Source organism: Colius striatus, chromosome 4 (assembly GCF_028858725.1).
Source record: "Colius striatus isolate bColStr4 chromosome 4, bColStr4.1.hap1, whole genome shotgun sequence".
NCBI lineage: Eukaryota > Metazoa > Chordata > Aves > Coliiformes > Coliidae > Colius > Colius striatus.
The window spans coordinates 29,770,952-29,792,514 of record NC_084762.1 but is presented as its reverse complement, the minus strand read 5'-3'; the positions used below and the strand labels follow the sequence as shown (position 1 = coordinate 29,792,514).

General features: G+C 41.4%; 2 protein-coding genes across 2 annotated transcripts; one reads left to right on the top strand and one right to left on the bottom strand.

The window, feature by feature from the left end:
- Window positions 1-10,762: 10,762 nt before the first annotated feature.
- Window positions 10,763-20,289, bottom strand: NDUFS6 (NADH:ubiquinone oxidoreductase subunit S6). Its single transcript, XM_061996028.1, has 4 exons — window positions 19,739-20,289; window positions 18,882-18,935; window positions 12,797-12,919; window positions 10,763-10,909 (listed from the first exon to the last, which is right to left on the bottom strand). Exons 1-4 carry the CDS (start codon window positions 19,865-19,867, stop codon window positions 10,844-10,846), a joined length of 372 nt encoding a protein of 123 aa, XP_061852012.1. The 5' UTR covers window positions 19,868-20,289; the 3' UTR covers window positions 10,763-10,843.
- MRPL36 (mitochondrial ribosomal protein L36) lies at window positions 19,903-20,844 on the top strand. Its single transcript, XM_061996029.1, has 2 exons — window positions 19,903-20,010; window positions 20,089-20,844. Exon 2 carries the CDS (start codon window positions 20,099-20,101, stop codon window positions 20,414-20,416), a length of 318 nt encoding a protein of 105 aa, XP_061852013.1. The 5' UTR covers window positions 19,903-20,010; window positions 20,089-20,098; the 3' UTR covers window positions 20,417-20,844.
- The last annotated feature ends 719 nt before the right edge of the window (window positions 20,845-21,563 follow it).

Genomic DNA, 21,563 nt, shown 5'->3' with positions numbered 1-21,563 from the left:
AATGTAAAATGCCTCTTACATCATTATAGATGTCAGATATCAGGTCAGGGGTGTCTCAGCCTCAAGGATAAACTTTGAGAGGTGTCCTCGCTGAGGGAGGAGATTGCCACTACATGGGCCTGCTGTGCTACAAGGAGAGCTCAGTGGGGCTACAGACTTCTACAGCATAAAGTGATTGACTCCTCTCCCCTTTTGGTGTATGTGGAGATGTAGTAGTTTTAGTTTTGCCTACTCATAGCTGTGTCTGGCACTGCTAACTCCTCATGAGACAGTCTGGTCTCCTTCACACCTGAGAAGTAGCCTAGCACAGCCCTTGACTTCAGTCAGGCCTCTTAATTGTCAACACCTGACCCAACATGCCACTGACTCACCCAGAGTAGAGAGACCCATCACAAGCTCCGAGACCCCAGCAAACCTATGGGTTGTTAAAAATAAATTTGAGAAGTGACAGGAAAATGTAACATATTACCTGCATATGTGTTATTGTGTGGAATGGCACAGATAGAGGTAAAGAAGCAGATGAAGTCTGTAAAATATAGAAATTATTAAGAAAGTATTATATCCATCTCATCAGCATCTTTTAAGTTTCCAAATATACTGATTTTTATCAGGTTATATGAAAAAATTTAAAAAGAGGATATATAAAACCAATAAATAAGAGTATGAGATGGAAATTGCCTAAAACATCAATAAGCTGTTTGCCAAGAGACTGTCATTGGCTAGCAAGAAAGTTTGTTTCAGCAACTCAAGTATTTGAGGATTGATTATGAAGGTTTGTTTCATTTTTGAAGGGAGAATAAAACATTTCATAGATTATGACCACGCAGGTCATCAAAAGTCAGGTTATTCATAATTTTGACCTTGGACTTTGGACAAAGCACAGGCAGTTTCAAGACAAAAGAATTTGACATGCTGCTTCCTCTTTGACTTGAATGGGTACAGGACAGTAGATCAGGTTTCTTGATTTACACATTTTATTTCCAAGTACTTTTTCTGTTCCAATAGCAATACTGTAAGTTACAGAGTTCATAACAACAGCTTCAAGTGTACTTCTCCCTCCACTGAAAACACACAAATCCCAATATTTGGAAAAAAAAAAAGAAAAAAATTGTTCAAAAATTTTCAGCATTTCTCAGTCAGTTAAGAACTTTAGATAAGGGCCTGCTTTAAGAGAGAGTAGCGGGTCATAGTCGCAAATAACAACATAAACTATTGATGCATATGTTGTAATAAAAATAAACTGAAAAAAATAGGGAATATAGAAAGTGCTTTTCATAAATTAATCAAAACTTAAAGAACAGAAGACACAAAGAAAAATCCATATTGTAAAAGACCAGAAAACATTTTGCATACATTAGGAAAAGACTTACAGTATTGTTATATTTCTATCATTAGATGAAATTAGAAATAGCTAGGTGGCAGATTTCAAAAACCTTGCTCCCAATGAGGAAATCTCTGTCAAACAAGAATGTTTCTCATTAGGCAAGGCTTGACACCAAGCAAAACTGTTATCCAGAATTAGAAAGAAATGCAAAACCATGTCTGATTATGCAAATATTTGCAGAGGAGTAAAAAATAGAGCTAGAACTGCTTATATAAAGGGATTTGAACCACTCTGCATCTAAGCTCAATAAAATTTCATACAATCAAGTTCAAGGTCACACAGTTAGGAACAGAACTATCATACAGAACAAACGTGTAGGATGGGAACTGCAATGAGTGAGGATCTAGAGGGCACAGCAGACAACCGAGTCTTCATAAGCTTCCAGCACTATGCTATTCAACTGACTGTATTCCCTTGTATACAAAGGGGGATTCTCTCCCTGCTATTTTATTTCTCTATGCAGCAGCAATGTGCTTATTGCTAAGTTATTAACTGTAGCTAATAATATTTTAAGGTGCTGAAAAATTGCCAAGTGTTGAGACACAAAAAAATAAGAAATCATTCCATGAATTTTGGCAAAAGAAAACAAAGGTTATAGAGTACAGCAAATAAAAGCCTTCATGGAGGTAAAGTAGCACATGCTAGTCACGCTTTCCTTAGAGCAGGAAACAATAAGAATGAGCAGCCAGCCAGATGCTGCCATCAACAGCATTAAGTATTAGCATATTAGCTTTCTTACAGTTTTCTGAAGGTTTACCTGTACTCCAAGAGGTTAGATCTGTCAGTATCAGTGACAGTGAAGGCTCTTCAATCATTTTCAATGTTGTCCAGTCCTCCAAGTTTAAAGGTCTTTATTGGGTGCACATGTCTAACACCCCTTCCATCTACTGTTGGAATACAACATTTTTCACATGTACAATGTATTTTAATGTATCAGCTGTTTTCCAATCACAGGACATTACTTATTAAATATTTTCTCTCTTTTGAATATTTCTGCCATTTTTCTCTCTTTAATGTAGGTCACTATCAGGAATTATTGTTTGGGGTTTTTTGTTACCGTTGATTTCATTTTTTTGGTGGGAAAGGGTGTATTTTAAATATACTTTCAAAATTCTTCTAAGTGCTCTTAGCATTAATAAAGATAGATGTTTCACTGATAGGCACAGGTTCCCCTAATATTGTAGCCCCCCTCTCTCAAATAGCTCAATAAGATGACTTCTAATTTATGCTAATTAGAAGAAACATCAGTCATTTAATGATTAAACAGTAACACTTTATTCCATGGCTGTTCTTATGGAAGATGTCATTATCCAACAGAGGAGATGCTGAACACTAGCTACTTCATCAAAGCCATGGAAAACCTGAGAAGCCACTGTAATCTAGAGTGGTGTTTAAGAGGGTAAGCAAAGCTTAGAAAAGTACAAGCCTTTTCATTCCACGATCTGCTATAGTATCAAAAGCACCACAAAAGCAATAATGACAGGGGGAAAAAACCACAACAAGGTAAGCTTTGGAAGCTGCTATTTAATTCATTTATTATTTTCATCCCCAAAAGCAGTGCAGACTTCAGATATGTTCTCTTAACTGAGAAAATGAGAACAGATATGAAGTCTCCTAACTGTCCATGTCTTAAAGGGCTGACTGTTCTTTAATTTTTTTTTTTTCTGACAATTCTTCATTATTCCATGATAAACATCAGGATTTGAGTTTTGATCTTTTTTTTCACATTGCCACAAAGCCGGCGATTCTTTTGCAGCAGAGTTCTAGTACCCATTAAACAGATTTCTGGAGTACTTTTGTGGGGCAAAAAATCCCTCAAGTCCTTTCTGTGCCTTTTTCAGAACAAAGTCTGGAAGACATTTTTAATGGCACAATTGTTCAATGGAAAGAATGTCTCTGGCCTGATATATATTTAATTTCTACAGATTGAGAATGGGCCACTGCAATGATCTAATTACCTCTGTAACACAGTCAATAAGGTTTTCCAGATCCTGGTCTTGTTTCAATTAATGCACATTTTAGAAAATATCATCCTTAAAAATAGAAGGCAGGTTGCAGTTCTTGGTACATCACTCACACTGGGAAGCCTCATTTTCCCTGTTCTGAATCTGCTTATCTATAGCTTCTTAACACTAGATCTTATGCTTTTTAGCCAGACTAAAGATCCCATTTATCAAGGTTTTGTTCCCTGCATTTGTACTGGTAGACCTTGACTAAGTCATCCCTTAACCTTATTTATAAGGAAGTGCAAAGATGAAGTTTGTTAGATCTTTCAGTGCACAATGTATTTTCTACTCCTGTGAACAGTGCCATGGCTTCCTATGAACTTTATTTAATTTATCCATATTAATTAACAAACTGAAGGCCTCCAACTGGCCTTCAGTATGACATAGTATTCAAGTAAAGAATGCACTCATGTCAAATTCAGAATAATATGCCTACTCAGTCTCTACTTATTCTTCCAAGTTCATAAAAGTAATTTAAGAAACATAATTGAACTGGAAACTCACAGCAATCTGATGATCAGCAAACTCCCTCAGTCAAATGTAATAGTCCATGTTTCGTGTTACCTGAGGTTATTAAGGCTGCAACTCACACAGGATAAATTGCAACTCAGGCTGTTAGAGTTGTCACTTAACAGAAGTACATTTTTACAATAAATAATGGACAGCATTTTATTTTTCTTTTACAGTTCATTGCAATGAAACACATTCAGCTTTGTGACAACTTTGGCTGGGTAAGTGGCAGCACACGGTATCACTGCAGAATCCTCTTCCTTACTTAACAATGCTTCAACCTTTCAATCCTCAGCAAGCCATCAGCAGCTGTTACACATTTTTTAGGACATTGAGGAGAAGCTAAGTGCTGTAGGGCTCAGAGAGGATGCCATCAAGAGTCCAAGAGGAATGCATTGCTTCAGCAATGAGTCTCATTTTACACTGACATTTTCACACCTAAGAATTAGCTACCCTTTAATACATGTAAAAGTGTTGCTGGTTGATTACACAAGACTTTCATTTCAGAATGAAAATATGGACTCCTATGTCTGATCTTCACAGAAATCAGAGGATACTACATTAACACTTTTAGTTTTATCAACCACTACTCCTAATTTCATCAAAAATACATCATGCTGGCTTGACATGGTCTGGTTTTCCTATAACTCATGTTGATTGGCACTAATTATACAACACTTCTTTAATTTATTATTAATTAGGTGCCTTATTATTTTGCCCAGAAGTGATGTCAGGCTGACAGACAAGTAATTATCCAGGTCATGCCTTTTACCCTCTTTGAATGTTGGCATGTTAGCCATTTTTGTGTTCTTTTTCCACTATTTCAAAGCTTATTAAAAAATCAACATTAATGATCCAGGAATCTCATTGGATAGCCCTGTTGGAACTAATTACCTGGGCATGTCGATTTAAAAATGTCTAAATTTAGCAGCTAGTAAAAAGCAACCCCTTGATTGCCTGTTACTGGGAATTACTCCATTGACTTCCTATTATGCAATTAAATAATACAACATATACGTCTTTTAATTTTCCGATCTTTTTACATCGCTTAACAGCTTCACCACATCCCTCTCACATTAGACCAGTATATCTGTTAAGACTTTTTCTGATTCTGAAGTAATTCAGTTCTTCTTATTAGCCTTGGTTACACTCACTACAAGCTTTTTTCCCCCCTTCTGTTTCTTAATTTTCCTTCAGCCTTTTTGCAAAATATGTATTACTTAACTCTATAGCTCTACTAGCTGTCCTCCAAACACGGAGGTAAGTTTTTAATCCATGTGGCCTCCTTTAGTCCTGGCCATAGGCCAACAAGCAAAATCTCTGTGTAATTGTAGACCTCTATCATAATCCTAGACCAAGGGACTCTTTCTTACTCAGCCTATCCTTCCCTCTGCAGAAACCTTTCTCTTGTTTGCCCTTCTCTAAGCTTTTTCCCATTCTAATATACCTACTGTCTGGTTTAGGTTTTTTTCTTTAAATAGAAAGACCAGAACTGTATGGAAAATACAAGGTATAGGCAAAAAATTAGCACCATAACCGTTTTCTGTTTCACACAATTCACAATAATTCCTAATATAGACTTGATTTTGTGATTGCTACTGAGCTTTAGGCTGATATTTTAAAAAAAGCAATTATGATAACCCTAGAATCTCAGTCCTGTCTGATTCAGCTCAGATAATATAATCGTTGGTAATAGCTTTGATTTGTAATTTTATATGTGAAACTAAGCTCACATGCAAGAGTTCACATTTATTACACCACATTTCTGTTGCTTGGGGGTGGGGGGGAGGGGTTGCCCAGCCTAAAAAGCTCCTTTGGTAATTCTTCAGCGTATCTTTCTCAGTACTATCTCAAGCCTTCTCTTAGCCTAGAGGAGACTGAGAGGACATACGGTCATTCTCTACAACTACCTGTGAGGTGAGGCTCTCTCCCCAGTACTAAGGAAATGGATTTAGGTTGTGTCAGGGGAGGTCTACACTGGACATTAGGAACAACTTTTTCACTGAGAGGGTTATTAAGCATTGGAAGGGGCTGCCCAGGGAAGTGGTGGAGTCACCATCCCCCTGGAGATATTCAAAAGACTGCACAGATTAAGTGCTGAGGGATGTGGTTTAGTGATGTGTTTGGCAGTGTGAGGTGACTGGTTAGACTTGATGATCTAAAAGCTCTTTTCCAACTGTAACAATTCTATAGTTCTATGAAATAAACTGATAAGGAGGACTCACCATTTATTTTTCCAGTTTTTTTCCAGCCCTTCTACAGATAAGCAAACAGTATTTTGGTGGCACAGCTGTTATTACATGCAACCAAATCCCAATCATTTCTGGCTCTGCTACCAGTAGGTGTTGCTGTGATTCAGGAACCAGGCCTGCAGGGCTGCTTCTTGGCTCCAGGACTTTGAAACCTTCCCAGACTCCAAAGCCCTGTTCCCAAAACATTGCAAGATGCAGTTGTAGCTTGTTGCCATTCTCTCTCCTGACACTACACCTCTCCCTTGCTTTAGTTACAGGAAAGTTATTGAGGAGCATAAGCCAAGGAGCATAAGCCAAGCATCTGTTCTGACTACGTTTCAAAATACATGTCTACAGATAATGTCAGTAATCCTGGCAAGGGCTGCTAGGAATAAAAACAGCCTGTTCAAATACTTCACCATTTCTTCTCAAAAACCCAATCAACCCATTCTCCTCAAGTACAGAGCCAACTTGAACTCCCATCCAGAAATTTAGTAAACTTGATTAAAGGACCTGAAAATATCACATTCTACCACATCACATTCATAGGCACAAAGTCCAAGTGTTTTCAACCTCCAGAAATATACCTGTGCAGAAGGAACAAGAATAAAAATAAACTCAAGAAAGTTTATAAATCAATGAATATATCCACCATATTAGGTAAAAATCTTCTCCCACGTGACAGGCAATAGCCTCATTCCTGATCTTCATAGTTATGAGTAACTAGTAGACAGTACATTCAAAAATTAGCCCCTGTATCCCCCCTCTACATGTCACTCTGCTTGTTTTTCAGAGTTGGTACAAACTCAACTTGGAGCAGTTCCAGTTCTTGCTCTACCTATGCTGCAGCCACAGCTGATGGGATTTACAGCTCTGGAGCTGATCAAGAGGGCAATTACTCTGCCAACTTCAGCCCATAAAATGCTCAATTTAAAATCTGTCCACACTCCCTCCTCTCACACAGGGACCTGGGCTGTTGGGTACAACAGTGGAATCCTTGCCACACGAAATATGCTTATGGAAGGAAACCTTTACCTTCTGACAATCTTTTATTTTCCAACCAAGTGTCCAACCCCTTTTACACCAAGGCACTCCAGGTTACGAGGCCACGCAGATACCACTCTTTGCTCACGCTGGTGTACTTCCAACATGCTTTCATCACACAACAGGAATCATAGCATTCTATTATCTTAAAATTTTAAATTGAAAGCAACCTTATATTAACCAAGCTGTCTGCCCTTAGCGCCTATCTGTTATGTTTTCCCTGTGTACTCATATGCTGCCAAAGACATTATCTTTCTGTACACTCTCACCAACCATATGAAATACTAAAAAAAAAAAAAAAAAAAAAAACCCCAACTCAACCACTTCACAGTTGTTTACCACAAGACACCAAAAGAGTCTTTGTTCTTACTGTTTCAAGTCAGAGTTCACGACATAATTGGATTAGGTTAAGATTTAGGACTGTTAACTTGAAATCAGTACACATCAGCCACCTAAGAATTCTCCAATACAATATTACCTTCTTCCCTACAGATAACAGATAGGCACTTGGGGCTAATAATCTTGTTTTGCATCACCATTTGAGGTTTTCTGCTGCTGTTGCTGTTACACCACTTTGTTTAGACATCCATTTTTTAGTATCTAAAACACATTTCAGATTTCCTTGCAGCAGATGATGCCCAAGAACCAGGCTTTACACTTTGTAAAGGGGAAAAATCTTATTTTGCAGTCCAAAGATTAAGATACTTCCCTAAGTCTAATTAGGTACTAAACCATATGTCTGCTACCAATTGCAGACTATTTAAATAGAGAGGAGTGTGAAGATGCATCTTGTGCCACTTTCTCCTTCCTTTCATCAACAATACCTTCTTGAAAACAAAGAACCACTTTACTGCTCTGAGTTTTCTTGAAACTGATTCCTTCTTAAAGCAAACCAAATTTTAGTAGAGGAATTTATATGGCCAGAAAACTTTTCAATTTGTGTGTGTGTGTTCATAACTACATATTTTGGGAAAAAAAAAAAACAAAACAATAAAAAAAACCCCTATTCTGTCCCACGTACATATACCACAGCAGGGTTCTATGCTGTTTCCCCCTCTTCTTTATATTTCCCATAGTAAAAACAAATTTAAATCTTAGAAAGTTATTCATGCCAACAAGTCAGTGATGTCAATATTTAAACAAAGTTAACACAACCAGAAATAACCTGCTGTTGAGACAAATCATAAATGAAGACTTGTAGAGTTTATGCAGGTTGCTATACTATATTTTTTTATACTATATTTTACCAGGTTGCTATACTATAAAGTAGAAAGATCTCTCACTTGTTTGTAATCAGTCCAAAATAAAGAGATTTCATTTTAGTCATTAATTACTGTAGTAAAAGCAGTCTAGATTTCTTGATTCCCACAACATTAAGGGAAAATTTAGCCAAATGCCTGCCTACTTGGATCACTTTAATTCATGCCTTAGACCAAGTAACATAGCTTCAGAAAGAACAGGAACTCTTTGATTGAAGCAGGAGATAAGCATTCGAGACTGTTCCAGAGAGACAATTTTATTATAATCGTTGCTTTGTCAAAGACCTAGTCCTTAATAAAGGGATTGCGGGAGTGGATATATAATTAGAGATATAAACTTAGCACACAGGGAACAATAACAAGCAAACTCTGAAGTTTTCCTATGAAGATCATCAAGGCAAAGTTTCACTGGTGGTAACAGCTTCACATATCACACGTACTTCAGGGAGAACATCCAAGAACAGCATTCTATAGTTGAGACCAGTGGGATGGGATTTGTCTGGGTTCTCAGCAGATGCTGTGCCAATTTAAACATTATTAATTTATTATGAGCAGCAGTGATCTAAGCAGATATATTATTTATAAGAAAATCAAAGGCCCAAGGAAAAGGACAACACATAATTACTGTTTCAGGTCTCTTTGCAGAGATGATTGCACCATGAGAGGATTGGCAGATGTGATGCTCTACAAACTGGTATAGAGCCAGATTAAAAAGCAACCAAATTTGTGCTTAGACACTACAAGTTGAAGTAATTATTTTATATTTAGAACATAAGATGGACTTCTCAAAATGACCATTTATAATGTCACATTTATGCTCATATCATTTGCATAAGGTCAGATAGGCTGAATGCAAGTTACTGAGTTTGATGAAAGGACCCATCTTTGTACACACTCAGGTTCTACTTGAAATGCAGTATGTTAAATCTTCTGGAACTTGGCTATCGCATTAACATTACAAAACTACAACCATAGCAGCCATCTATCCTCAGTCAGACCCTGAGCTTACAGCATCAGTGCTTTGTAACTTCCACTGAATTTACAGTGCCATAATATTACTTCCTAAATCTAAGTCATTACAAAGTATGAAAACCAGTCAGATGATAGCTGAAACCAGCAGCAATGGAAAGGAGAGAGGGAAGGAGGAAAAAGGGGAACAGGCAGAAAGGGAGGTTAAGCTCTTACAGGTGAAATGAATGAAAACAGAGAAAGGCTATTCTAATATGCAGTAGGACCTTTAAACACAGACAGTACAGTTAAGATTTTGTTTTAAGCCTGACTGTGTTGGTTCAACTTCATCTATAAATTGACACAAGCATGTTGAACAGCTGCAGACGCACGTAATTTAGTTCAGCTTCATACCACCACCTCAATTTCACAAAAGTGATATAAACAGCGAGTTTAGAATCACGTCCTGTTAAACTTTGGCCAAGCAGCAATTACTACCTGTGACCATGTTCCATCATCAGCACTTGAAAAAAAGACAAAAAAGGCATTTACTGACAACGGATTAAAATTCTCTCTTGAGCACAGACTAAGGCTCAGATCCTCCTTCTCCAGACACGAGAGTCACACTTATCTGATGCAACGCCATGTAAGTGAAATTAAGCCAGAAGGTCAATAACCAGTCCCACACAGCCTTGGTGACGTTACACATAGGTGGATGCTCTCACCATCACATTATCTGTATTAAAGAGTAGAAGCTGCTACCTGTAATGGAGCAATCACTCCTTTGAGTAGGGTCTGACAAGACTCAGTTCTTAAAGACGTTTCAATCGTGGGAATCCTCTCAACTGAAGGACAAATGCTTATGTCCTCACTTTCGAGTGTACCAGCTTAGGTACTTCCCCAGCTCACATTGATTACCATTCTAAGGCACTGTTTCTTTTAAACAAGTAGCAAGTGTAGCTACTTAATTCAGGGATGACAATCTCACTTCCATGGATAAGTGTTGTAATGCTGAGTATCATATCTTCATCCTTCCATTTGTGAATTTAGCTATAGATGCTAGGCCATGAACAAATTAAGAGTGTCAAGCAATGCCAAAAGACAAACACCTAGGACAATTAATCCTCGAGCAAACATTTACATCCACTTCAGTGTTGGAAAAAATACAAATCTATCCAGTACAAACTAAACCTACGCTGCAGCCAAGGGCCACTTCCAAGCCTGGGAGAAGTCTGCCAAACAGAGCAGGACACTATTACGTGGAAACTAAACTGAGTACAAAGTGAGTATTGTTAATACCATTCAGCTCTTAAGCACTTGACAAGGTATGTTTTAAAAAGGTACAGACTGCACTTTCTGTAGCTAAAATAAATGCCAATCTTCAATTTCTAAATATATTGTTTATTTATAGTTAAACGTTAACATCTGAACAGAAATCTGCAAGCATGCAGGGATGTTCTTTCAGTGATGTTTCTGTTTAAACTGAAGTCCACAGTAGCCACATGTTCCGGTCTTTGTATCCTTGTCCTGTAAAAACACAAAAATACAACAGCTGCTAGTTTCACTTGATAAGACACTTAGAAATTACAAATTTTCTCTTATTTACATGTGTCATCTTAAAATGGATCCATACAGCTGAAGTACAGTATCTAATCTTACTTGAAACACTAGAAGTACGAATGATGCTATGAGGTTCACACTTGATTCTGATATCTTATGCAGCTTCCCTTCTGCCAGCCTTTTAACTACCAGGCCTAATCTCAACATTATCATTTTAAAGGAAAGCCAAGTGATATCTCTTCAGGAACAGAAGATCCTCGTACCAAACTGGACATCTTAAGTCAGTTTGGTCGTATTTGTTCCAGTGTTCTGAAAAGTTATTTTTATAATTATTTTAATACAGAATAAGACTTGGTATTCCAAAATAGTATCTCTACAGAAATGTTGGCCAGTAACGTAAATTGACATACTTAGTCGCAGGAAGGAGATAAATTCTGTAGGGTTTCAGGAGAAATTCTGAAAGTAAACATTTTGGAGAAAATTAGCAGTTACTGTTGTATAAATTTTATGCTTCTCTCTAAAAGATACATGTTTGGGTTTTTTTTAATTTAGAAGTGTGACTGACTGTGAGCAATTGTTGCAGCCCTTCCTAACAGGGCAAGGAAAATGACAGTTAGATAAACTCTCAAGGATCTTCTGTTATTTAGCAATAAAATTATTTGAAGTCATAAAAAAAAAATAACTCAGTCCCTCTTCCTTCATACAGAATTAGAAGTGAACAATTCAGACTACCCTCTACATTTGCCTGGATTTCAATTGTGAGGGCTAGGGGAAAAAAAGCTGGTCCAATAGCATTCTCCATTTGCAGATAATAGCTTTCAAGAACTAAACCACAGACATCTTGTAATTTGACTGTTACCACAAAGATATCTCAAAATTCACAAAAACTAAAGCAGTCTTCAAAAACAGCATGATGCAGGTTAATAAATGCAACTGATTAGCAGTGTGCTACAGAAGTTAAGGCAGAGAATAAAAGCTTCCCAACTGTTATGAATCAGAATCTCTGACCATTTGACTTGGAATAATATAAAATTAATCACACAGTTCTTTCTTTGTTCAAAACAGAAATGCTTGTGATTATACTTAGAAGTCACAACAACACTGATGCTAAAGGACACTGTCTCTCCCCCACCATTCTTTTGGGTATTAAGCAAACATCAAAGTTTAGGCAAGCAAGCAAAGACTTTAAGACATCTGCAGGCAGGGTCTGCTCAAGACCAGTTCCTAGGGAAAAGGTCATCATTGAGTTCACCAAAGTCATATGATAGTAGGCTCAACAGTTTTTCTCTCTAGAATAATACACTGAAAGCTATCTTCCTATTGACAGTAGTGATGAGACATTTATTCTTCACTGATTCTCTGACCATGCTTAAAACATTCAATCTTCAGAAATACCAAGACTCCCAAAGACTGAGATACGTCTGTTTTGGGTTCTCCCCTCACTTTTCTCTCCTCAAACTTTAAAGATCCAAAATACAATGCAAATTCCTAAGAATATTGCAAATGTATTCTCAATGTACATTGCAGCAATTAAACTAGGTGCCTCAAAACACAGCAAGCATATTATTTTTTGCTCTCACAGCACTGTTTGTACACATTACTTCAGTTAATTTAAAAAAAAAGTCCTATCAAACAAATATTTTAAAAACAAATCTGTATTATTTCAATTATTGCTTCCAATGGAAGCCCTCTAGCTCTTCTGAGTAGAAATCTTAACCAAATAGAATGGGTATGTCGTAAAATAAGCAGGTGGTTACTCCTTTTATTTTGCTAAACTAACATATCAAAATCTGGATAACATTACAAACAAGATTTTACAGGCAAAACATGTTATAGACAGAATGAAGATGTTACCAAGTTTATGTACACTTTAGGATGTCCCAAAGCTCCACCGCCACCATCACATGATATCACTCTGCTTTCAACTTCACTCACAGGCTGCTCTGCTATCAAATCAATTGCAAAATTCTTATTCACCTGTAAGAGAAAAAGGAAACTTTCAGATACCTTTCTCACTCAGACAGAAAGCAATTGCCATTTACTGCCTCCCCAAGCAGTTTCACTACAGCCAACTTGAGAAGTTCCTGCAGAGGTTTCCTCCCACCTCCTCCATCAGTTTCAAGGGCATGCTGTAAGCCAGATCAGTGAACTAAGCATGTTAAACTCTGCATACACAGGACACATCAGTGCTCAGGTTTACAATGCGACCTAAGCAGATTCATCAGGGAGGAAAGCATGAAAAAGCAGCCAAGAACAGAAGATGTTTAACTGACACTGCCTCTGTATTGTGTTTTGGCAACCACATGACAAAAACTGCAAGAGACACTGCCTCTTCCAACCTCCTCTAAGCAGACAGAGACTCCAGCCCTACTCCTGAGCTAAATGTGCTCCAGGACGCACCAGCTTTTTCAAAGGCAACGTTATACACACAAGAATAGAAAGTAATATGCGCATCTAAAGAAAGCACTATCTACTACTCTGTATCTAAGGCTCATAAACATGGTGGTATCTGAATGAAGATAAGATTCTTAGGAAAAAGACAGTCAAGTATCTATTAAATCAATCCCAAAGAACTGCAATGGTGTTTTTATATTGTTGTAGTACACAGCAACTTCAGATCTTTCACCAAATCTCTGATTAAGTCTCCCAAAAATCTGCATTTTTGGTATACCAATGGAAAAGTTGGTTTTGCCAACAACTGGATTTTCATTACCTAAAGACAATGAAAGCTAAGTAAAGTTATCAAAAAATTAACTTCCATTATTGAAACAAATTGGCAACATCCGGGACCTCTGCCTGGGGCTTGTGTCTGCAAGTCATACATCATCTTTGCCAGTCTGCAAGGATTTTTACTGCAGCTTTTAATAATGCTCAAAATTGTGCATCCTTCATTTCATGCTGAAGGAGGAAGACAGCACAATGATGCACCTCTTCTTCAATACCAGAAGCAGAAAGCCATTCTTCTCAGCATTTCTTAACCAGAAAGGTATTTGTGAGTAGAGATGGATGCAAGAACCTCTCATCCACTGTACAGCTATGACTTGTCTGTGGCTCAGTGTACTAAACAAGGGAACCTAGGAATTTGCAGGGAAAACATGCCAGAAAAAAATCCCCAAGAAACTGAGAAAACATGAGTAAAAAAATAAGTGGTTTCAGTTATATCATGTTCCTTAATTAAAGCACAGTATCAGTGAACAAGAAAGGGCCATTTCCTTCAGTACATTCAAATGCTCTTTGCCCAGTGCATAATTAAAGCAATCTTTTTTCTTGGACATAGTGCCAGTTTTTAATCTCATTGCTGCTTCTTCTCACCTACTTGCCTGTGCCAGTAAACAGTCTGGAAAGCTAATAAAACCAAACCTGGAATTGACTCAGGTCCAAAGATCCAGAGGGAAGACGAGTGATTATATTGTCATGGTTTGACATGACAGCCTTTTCTGGTAAGGGGGAAGGGGCTGTAAAGATGGCTCCTGTAAGAAGCTGCTTGCAACTCTCCCCAGCTCTGAGCCAGACCCACTTCTGGGGCTGAGCCAATTAGATGCCTCCACAATCACTTTTTAAGAAGAAGCCGGAAGGGGAGGTTTCTTCCATCTTCTTCCATCTCCTTCCTTCTTCTGCCCCTTCTTCTGACTGGTGGTGGTACAAGGAGTAGGAACAGTGAGAGAAACAACCGTGCGGACTCCAAGGTCAGTGATGAAAGAGAGGAGGAGGTTAGCTAAAGCAGAGACTCCCCTGCATTCTATGGAGAGGACTGGTGAAGCTGAGATTTATTTTCATTTCTTTAAAGACCCCGCATCAGCAGTACAGACTCATTTTGATAATGACCCAATATCAGGGCCAGAGACTCATTTTGCTGAAGCTGGCCCCGGACCAGGAGCAGCGATTCACTTCATTAAAGGCCCCGAGCCAGGGGCAGTGATTTTCTTTAAAACTATGGCCGGAAGAGGCCTTGTCCCGAGAGAGGGACCCTGCAACTGCAGAAACTGCAACCACAGTGAAGAATCCATGCCAGAGATATTCACCAAGGACTGCGTCCTGTGTGGGGGAACCTGTATCGGCAGAAGCCACAGCTGTTGGGAACTACCCACACCAGAGAAGTTTGTTAAGGACTGTGTCCCAGGGGAGGAACCCCGTGTTGGAGCAGGGGGAGAATGCCAGGAGTCGTCCTCATCTGAGAAGACAAAAGCGGCAAAGTCCATCTGTGAGAGACTGACCACATCCCCCAATCCCTGACCCCCTGAACCGTTGTGGGGGGAGGAGGTAGAGATATGGGAGCAGTGAGCTGGACCCGGGAAGAAAGGAGGGATGGGGGAGGGAGATCTTAAAGTGCTGGTTGTAATTTTCTCATCATCCTACTCCCTTTTTGCTTTTATTCTGTTCTGTTTCTTGTGGAATAAACTTTCCTACTTTCCTCTCTAAGTCGAGTACTGGAGTTTGTTTTGCCTGGAACTCTAATTGGCAGCGATCCCTCCCTGCCCTTGTCTCAATCCACAACAACCGTGCTTATCTTTTTACTCCCATTTCGCTGGGGCCTCTGCCATCCTAACGAGGGTGGGGGTGAATGGGGGCACCGAGCGAGAGACTGTTGTGGTGCTGCTGTGCTAGCTGGGCCAAACCACGACATACATTTAAACCAGACCATCTCTGAGGTCAGTTCTCCTCATAGCTTCAGCTGCTGCAGCAGCCCAACAGAAAGGATAGAGTTGAAGTGGGAATGGCAGTGCCAAGTTAGATCCTGTGGTACTTTAGGGATAATACAAGGGCAGGATGACCCTTGTTGGACTGCAGCAGACACAGTTAAACAGTTGCCATACTTGGTTTTCTCACAGCTTCTTGCTTTAAGCCCTTGCCAGACAGCACTAATACCACAGTATTGCAAATCTAGCAGAGAATAACAATTTTAGATAAAACACAAGAGGTGTGCTGCCTGCTGGGAGCCAAGATCCTTGATGTGGCTGAGAGAGTGCCACGTCTCATCAGGGATGCAGGCTACTATCCCCTACTTGTGTTTCATGTGGGTATGAATGATGTAATGAGACGCAATCTCTCCAGAATAAAAAAGGATTTTAAAACCTTTGGGGAGCAAGTGAAGGGCAGGGGGCCACAGGTTATCTTCCATTCTGTACACCAGAGGTAAAGGGGAAGTCATCAATGCAAATATTGGACCAGTTAACTCCTGGCTGTGATGCTGGTGCCAGCAGGAAAGTTTCAGTTTTTATGACAACTGATCATACTTTGGAGACTACAACTTGATAGGGAAGGACAGGATTAATCTCTCTTATAAGGGCACTGAAATATTTGAGAATAGGCTAGCCAACTCGATCAAGAGGGCTTTAAACTGAAGGACTTGGAGAGTGGAAGGGCAAATAACACAGAACAAGCTATCCTGTCTAGCAGGGAAACAGGGCAGGGAATACAATGTTAGGCGACCCTCAGCCACACACAGTGTTGTGATGCAGAAGGCTGACCACCTTGAGGGAGAGCCAAACTGGGGAGGATCCTCCTGCACCTATCCAAGGAAACCTGTGTGTCTGAGTAAGCCCCTGCATTGCCTCTACGCCAACGCACGCAGCCTGGGGAATAAGCAGGAGGAACTGGAGATGTGGGTGTAGATGCAGGACTATGTCCTCATTGCGGTCACTGAGACGTGGTGGGACAGCTGCCATGACTGGAGCACAGCCATAGAGGGCTATGTATTGTTCAGGAAAGACAGGCCAATGAGGCAAGGAGGTGGAGTGCTCTCTATGTGAGAGAACAGTTAGTGTTCATTGAGCTCTGCCAGGGTGGGGATGAGGGGCAGGTTGAGTGCTTGTGAGTGAAAATTAAGGGGCAGGGTAAGGTAGGTAATACTGTTGTAGGAGTTTGCTACAAGACACCTGGTCAGGAGGAAGTGGATGAGGCCTTCTACAAACAGCTGTGAGCTGCCTCACAGTCTCAGTCTCTGGTCCTCAAGGGGGACTTTGACCACCCTGACATTTGTTGGCAAAGCCACACAGCCAAGAACACACAGTCCAGGAGGTTCCTACAGAATGTTGATGACAATTTCCTGTCACAAGTGCTTGAGGAACCAATGAGGAGATGTGTGCTGCTGGACCTAGTACTGACAAATAAGGAGGGCCTGGTTGGTGATGTGAAGGTTGGAAGAAACCTCAGCTGCAGTGACGACGAGATGATAGTGGAAGAGGCTGCTGAACACAGAGGGTGCTCTGGTGACAAAGGATGCAGAGAAGGCTGCTTCAGTCTTTACAGCCACAGCTGGCCCTTGGGAAGCCCAGTCCAGCAAGGGCAGGAGGATGGCCTGGACAGTAGAGTACTTGTCCTGGGTGGAAGACTTGTTGGCCAAGCTTAAGGCTCATAAGTCAATGGATCCTGATAGGATGCATCCTGATTGCTAAGCCTCTCTCCATCATTTTGAAATATCATGGAGGACAGGCAAAGTGCCTGGTGACTGTCACTTTTTTTCTCTTGTATCTAGCAACAAGACAAGGGGTAATGGGATGAAGCTGGAACACAAAAAGTTCCATTTAAATATAAGAAAAAAACTATTGTACTGTGAGGGTAAGGGAGCCCTGGCACAGGCTGCCTAGGGAGGTTGTGGAGTCTCCTTCCTTGGAGGTCTTCAAGACCCGCCTGGACATGTTCCTGTGCTACCGGATCTAGGTGGACCTGCTTCTGCAGCGGGCTGGACTAGATGATCTCTTAAAGGTCCCTTCCAACCCCAACCATTCCATGATTCTATGACAATTTGTATCATTTTCATATTTATTTCAGAATACTCTAAATTTTAGTTTTACTTCTTACTTGTAGTGGGTCTGGGATGGTAGTGATTTTCCACAGCAGCTCTTGCAGTGCTGTGCTTACTGTTGATATCAATATTATGACTACTGCTCGCACAGCATCAGGGCTGTCCCTCCAGCATTCCTTCCTCACCTTCACCAATAGCTGTGGGTGGGCATGATCTTGGGAGGGATCATGGCCAGGACAGCTGACCCAGGCTGACCAAGGAGATATTCCATACCATATGACGTCAGCTCAGTAATATAAACTGGGGGAGAGGAGCAGGAAGGGGAGGCGAGATTCATTTCTGGCCTTCCCAAAGCAACCGCTACGCGTACTGAAGCCCTGCTTCTCGGGAGGTGGCCGGACATCGCTGCTGATGGGAAGTAGAGAGTAACAGCTTTATCTGCTTTTGCTTTGCTTCCCGCGCGGGCGGCTTCTTTATTAAACTGCTTTTATCTCAACTCACAAGACTCCGATCTTATTTTTCTCCCCTTCCCTGGCTTGCTGAGGAAGTGGGGGATAGAGTGGTGTGGTGGACACCTGGCATCCAGCCAGGCTCAAACTACCACAATCACTATTTCAGCAAATGCTTCCCAGGGTCTGTAAATGAAGTGGCCTCATTGAAAACTCAGTCTGGGTAAAGATCAATATTTTAACTATGCAAAAGCAAATTAAGGAACACAGACTTGAACAGACATAGATTGCATATAATTAAGTGCTCTGCTAAACTGTGATTTTTCTGAATATAAATGGCTCTAAAAATATGCTTAAAATTTTGTTGAAAAAACAGACGCTTAAACCAAAAAGTGGTCCAAGTTTAAAAAGCCCAAACAGCCACAACTTCCACAGACTAAAAGTAAGTGCTTAACAGGTGTAGGTTAAATCTTGAATTTCCTAGATTTGTCAAGAGCAGGGAGATACACAGAGGCTACAATAAGCTGTTTTAAATGAGTTTTCAATGTAGTGAATAAGATCCTGACACCAAAAATCTGAAACAGTTTTATTTTGGTGAAGGGGTTTTTATGTTTTTTAAGTGGTGGTTTTGGGGTTTGGTTGGTGTGTTGGAGTCTTTTTTAACTGACAATCAACTTGAAGACAACTACATTAGGTAAAAAAAACCACCACCCCCCACCTCATGGGAAGAAATACAATGCGTTACCTCTTTTTGTCGTCCAACAAATCTAATTCTTCTATAATCATTTTCATCATACACCTATAAAATAAAATTGATCTTATTAAAAAAGCAATAGCCAAAACAAAGAACACTGAGGCTTAAAGCACTGTCAAGACTAAAGAGTTTAAATAGCTTCATCAGTTTCAAGTACTGCCATCATCTTACAAGTATGTACTGCACAGAAATAGTTTCCATTTTTATCACACAAGAAAATAAATTTAAGGCTGGAAAACAGAAAAAAGCAGCAGAGGGGGTGCTTGAATGCCAGTAAACAGAAATCTTTGCTCTGACCACAAAGATGAACATACGATGCATTAGTTGTGATGCTGCACTGCCATCTGGAAGGTGAACTAAACTAGGAAATTCAAGTTACAGAGTCAAGTATTTATGTCCGAGTCAAGTAATCACAGCGAGAACTTTCCATCCTACACAAGCTCTCCCGGCCGTGCCTCTTTCACGTCTCCATAAGTCACTACACAAGCCTGCCCACTTCTCATGCTGTTTTCACGTGAAAGAAGAGGCAAAATGTTCTTACAAGGCACCGACAGAAGTGTACCTCCTACTACCTACAGGCTCCTCCGCGCTACCAGACGTTGAAGACAGACCACAACGCTTGGCATTGGCTAACGACCTTGCTCCTAATTATCAAACCTTTTGCGCGTGCCTTTTGCCTACGTCTCACTCAAGAGCCATAATTTCGACCTCGCGTCGAGCAGCACACCGCCGTGCCGTACCGCTCGCAGCCCCTGGGACAGTTCCTCGAGCGCCTGAGAGACAACACCGACTCTTGGGCCGCCTGCTCACCCGCCCTCCCTCCCGTCACCAGGGCTGTGCGTGCTCACCTGCCCCGTGTGTGTCACCAGCTCTCCAGTAGCGGAGGCGCGCACGCCGTAGGGCCGAACGGCGCGGGCAGCCGCCAACGGGCGGGACAGCGGCAGCAACCGGAGGAAGGTCGCGCAGGGCGCCGCCATCTTCGACCGGCCACGTGACGCAGCCGTTGGGCCGCCCCTCCCCGGGCACCGCCCGCTTCCGCCGGGCCGCAACGGGCGCGCAGGCGTGGGTCGGGCCGGGCCGAGCCGAACCGAGTCGAGTCGAGCGGCTGTCGGCGGTGTCGGTTAGTGCTGGGCGGGGAGAGCGGGGCGGGACGGGACTGGACTGGTCTGGTGTCTTTACCGGAGTTCTGTCCCCGCAGGGCGTGGAGCATGCTCTCTCTCCTGGCTCGGGCTGCTGCCGGGCCGCTCCGCTCGCTGGGCCGCTCGCCCTTCTCTTCCCTGGCCCCGTGGTGGCGGGCGGCAGAGGCGGCGAGGCGGGCCCCGCCGCTGTGGAGCGGGGCAGCCGTTCCCCGCGGCCTGCTGGCCGTGCCGCCGCTGCCCGGGCTTCTGCCGCCGCCGCTTTTCGCAGGGCTGAAGACGAAGACCGTGCTGAAGAGGCGGTGCAAGGACTGCTTCATCGTCCGGCGGCGCGGCCGCTCGTACGTATGCTGCAAGACCAACCCCCGGCACAAGCAGCGGAAGATGTAACCCTGCGGCCGGGAGCCTCCGTTGCCGAAGGGAACGAACTCGCCTGCCGGGCCCGCGGCCCTGCTTTCGACATCCCAGCCGCGGAGACCGCTCCCGGGCTGCCCCTTGACTTCGGGGAGCCGACAGCTGGGGGCACACGAATCTTAAAGTGGTGCGGGTGATAACTGCTTCATCTTCATCTACACCCATGTAGAGCGAGTTAAGTTCTTGGCGGCCCTCGCTGTAACTTCAGACCATGGATGCTTAGAACTGAAATGGGACGTCGTGACCTTCAGAACCTTTTGTCACTTTAGCCACAAAGCCTTACTGAGAATCGTTTTCCTCTTAAATTATTATGGGCAAAACCAAATCACTGGGCTCTGAGATGCATTTGTGTTTAATTAAAGTCAAATGAAAATAAATGCTGTTGATTGTGCATTATTGCAATACACAGTGAGTCTTTCTTTAAAATTGCTGTCATAGTAGAAACAACAGTTTCAAACTCAGGTAGGCTTTTGAGTGGCAAACAATACTAAATATGTTACATTGAAAGATAACATCCTAGCTTTTTGGCTTGGTTCATAGGTGAGGTAAAAAATTATTTTAACTCTTGAGTTGCAGCAGACATAATCTCACATAGCTTCAGTGATGCTGATGGACTAACCTGTGCCGCTTATCCCTGGGTTTTGAGGGCTAGTGTCTAAACTCATCATTTAATGATATATTGATTCACAGTGTATTCAGAAGTGTTAGTAGCATCATCTTCCTTCAGAAAAGTCTTCTGTGATGTTTCTGGCATACCCACTGTTCTATGGTTACCCAAATAAAAAGGTGCTACCTAGGAATTGTTACCTTTTGGGTGGAGTTTGTAAAACATTTTGTGTAGGTCTCTATACCAAACATGATAAAAATCAGAATTTCAGTCTTCAGCTAATTTTTCTTAAGTTCCTCCAGGGTTTTAAACTCATGAAATCAGTGAGGCTTTGGAATAATTCTTTCTTTTTCCACAACTTTTTCATGTGTCCTTTGAAGCAACTTTTAATTAGTAGATGTGTAGAGAAAATTACTGGGCATAGTGCCTCAGAGCTCACCTAGCCAAACATACCCTAATGGACTGGTACCCATAGATTACGGTGAGTCAGCCAAAATTACCATGGTCACTGAAGGT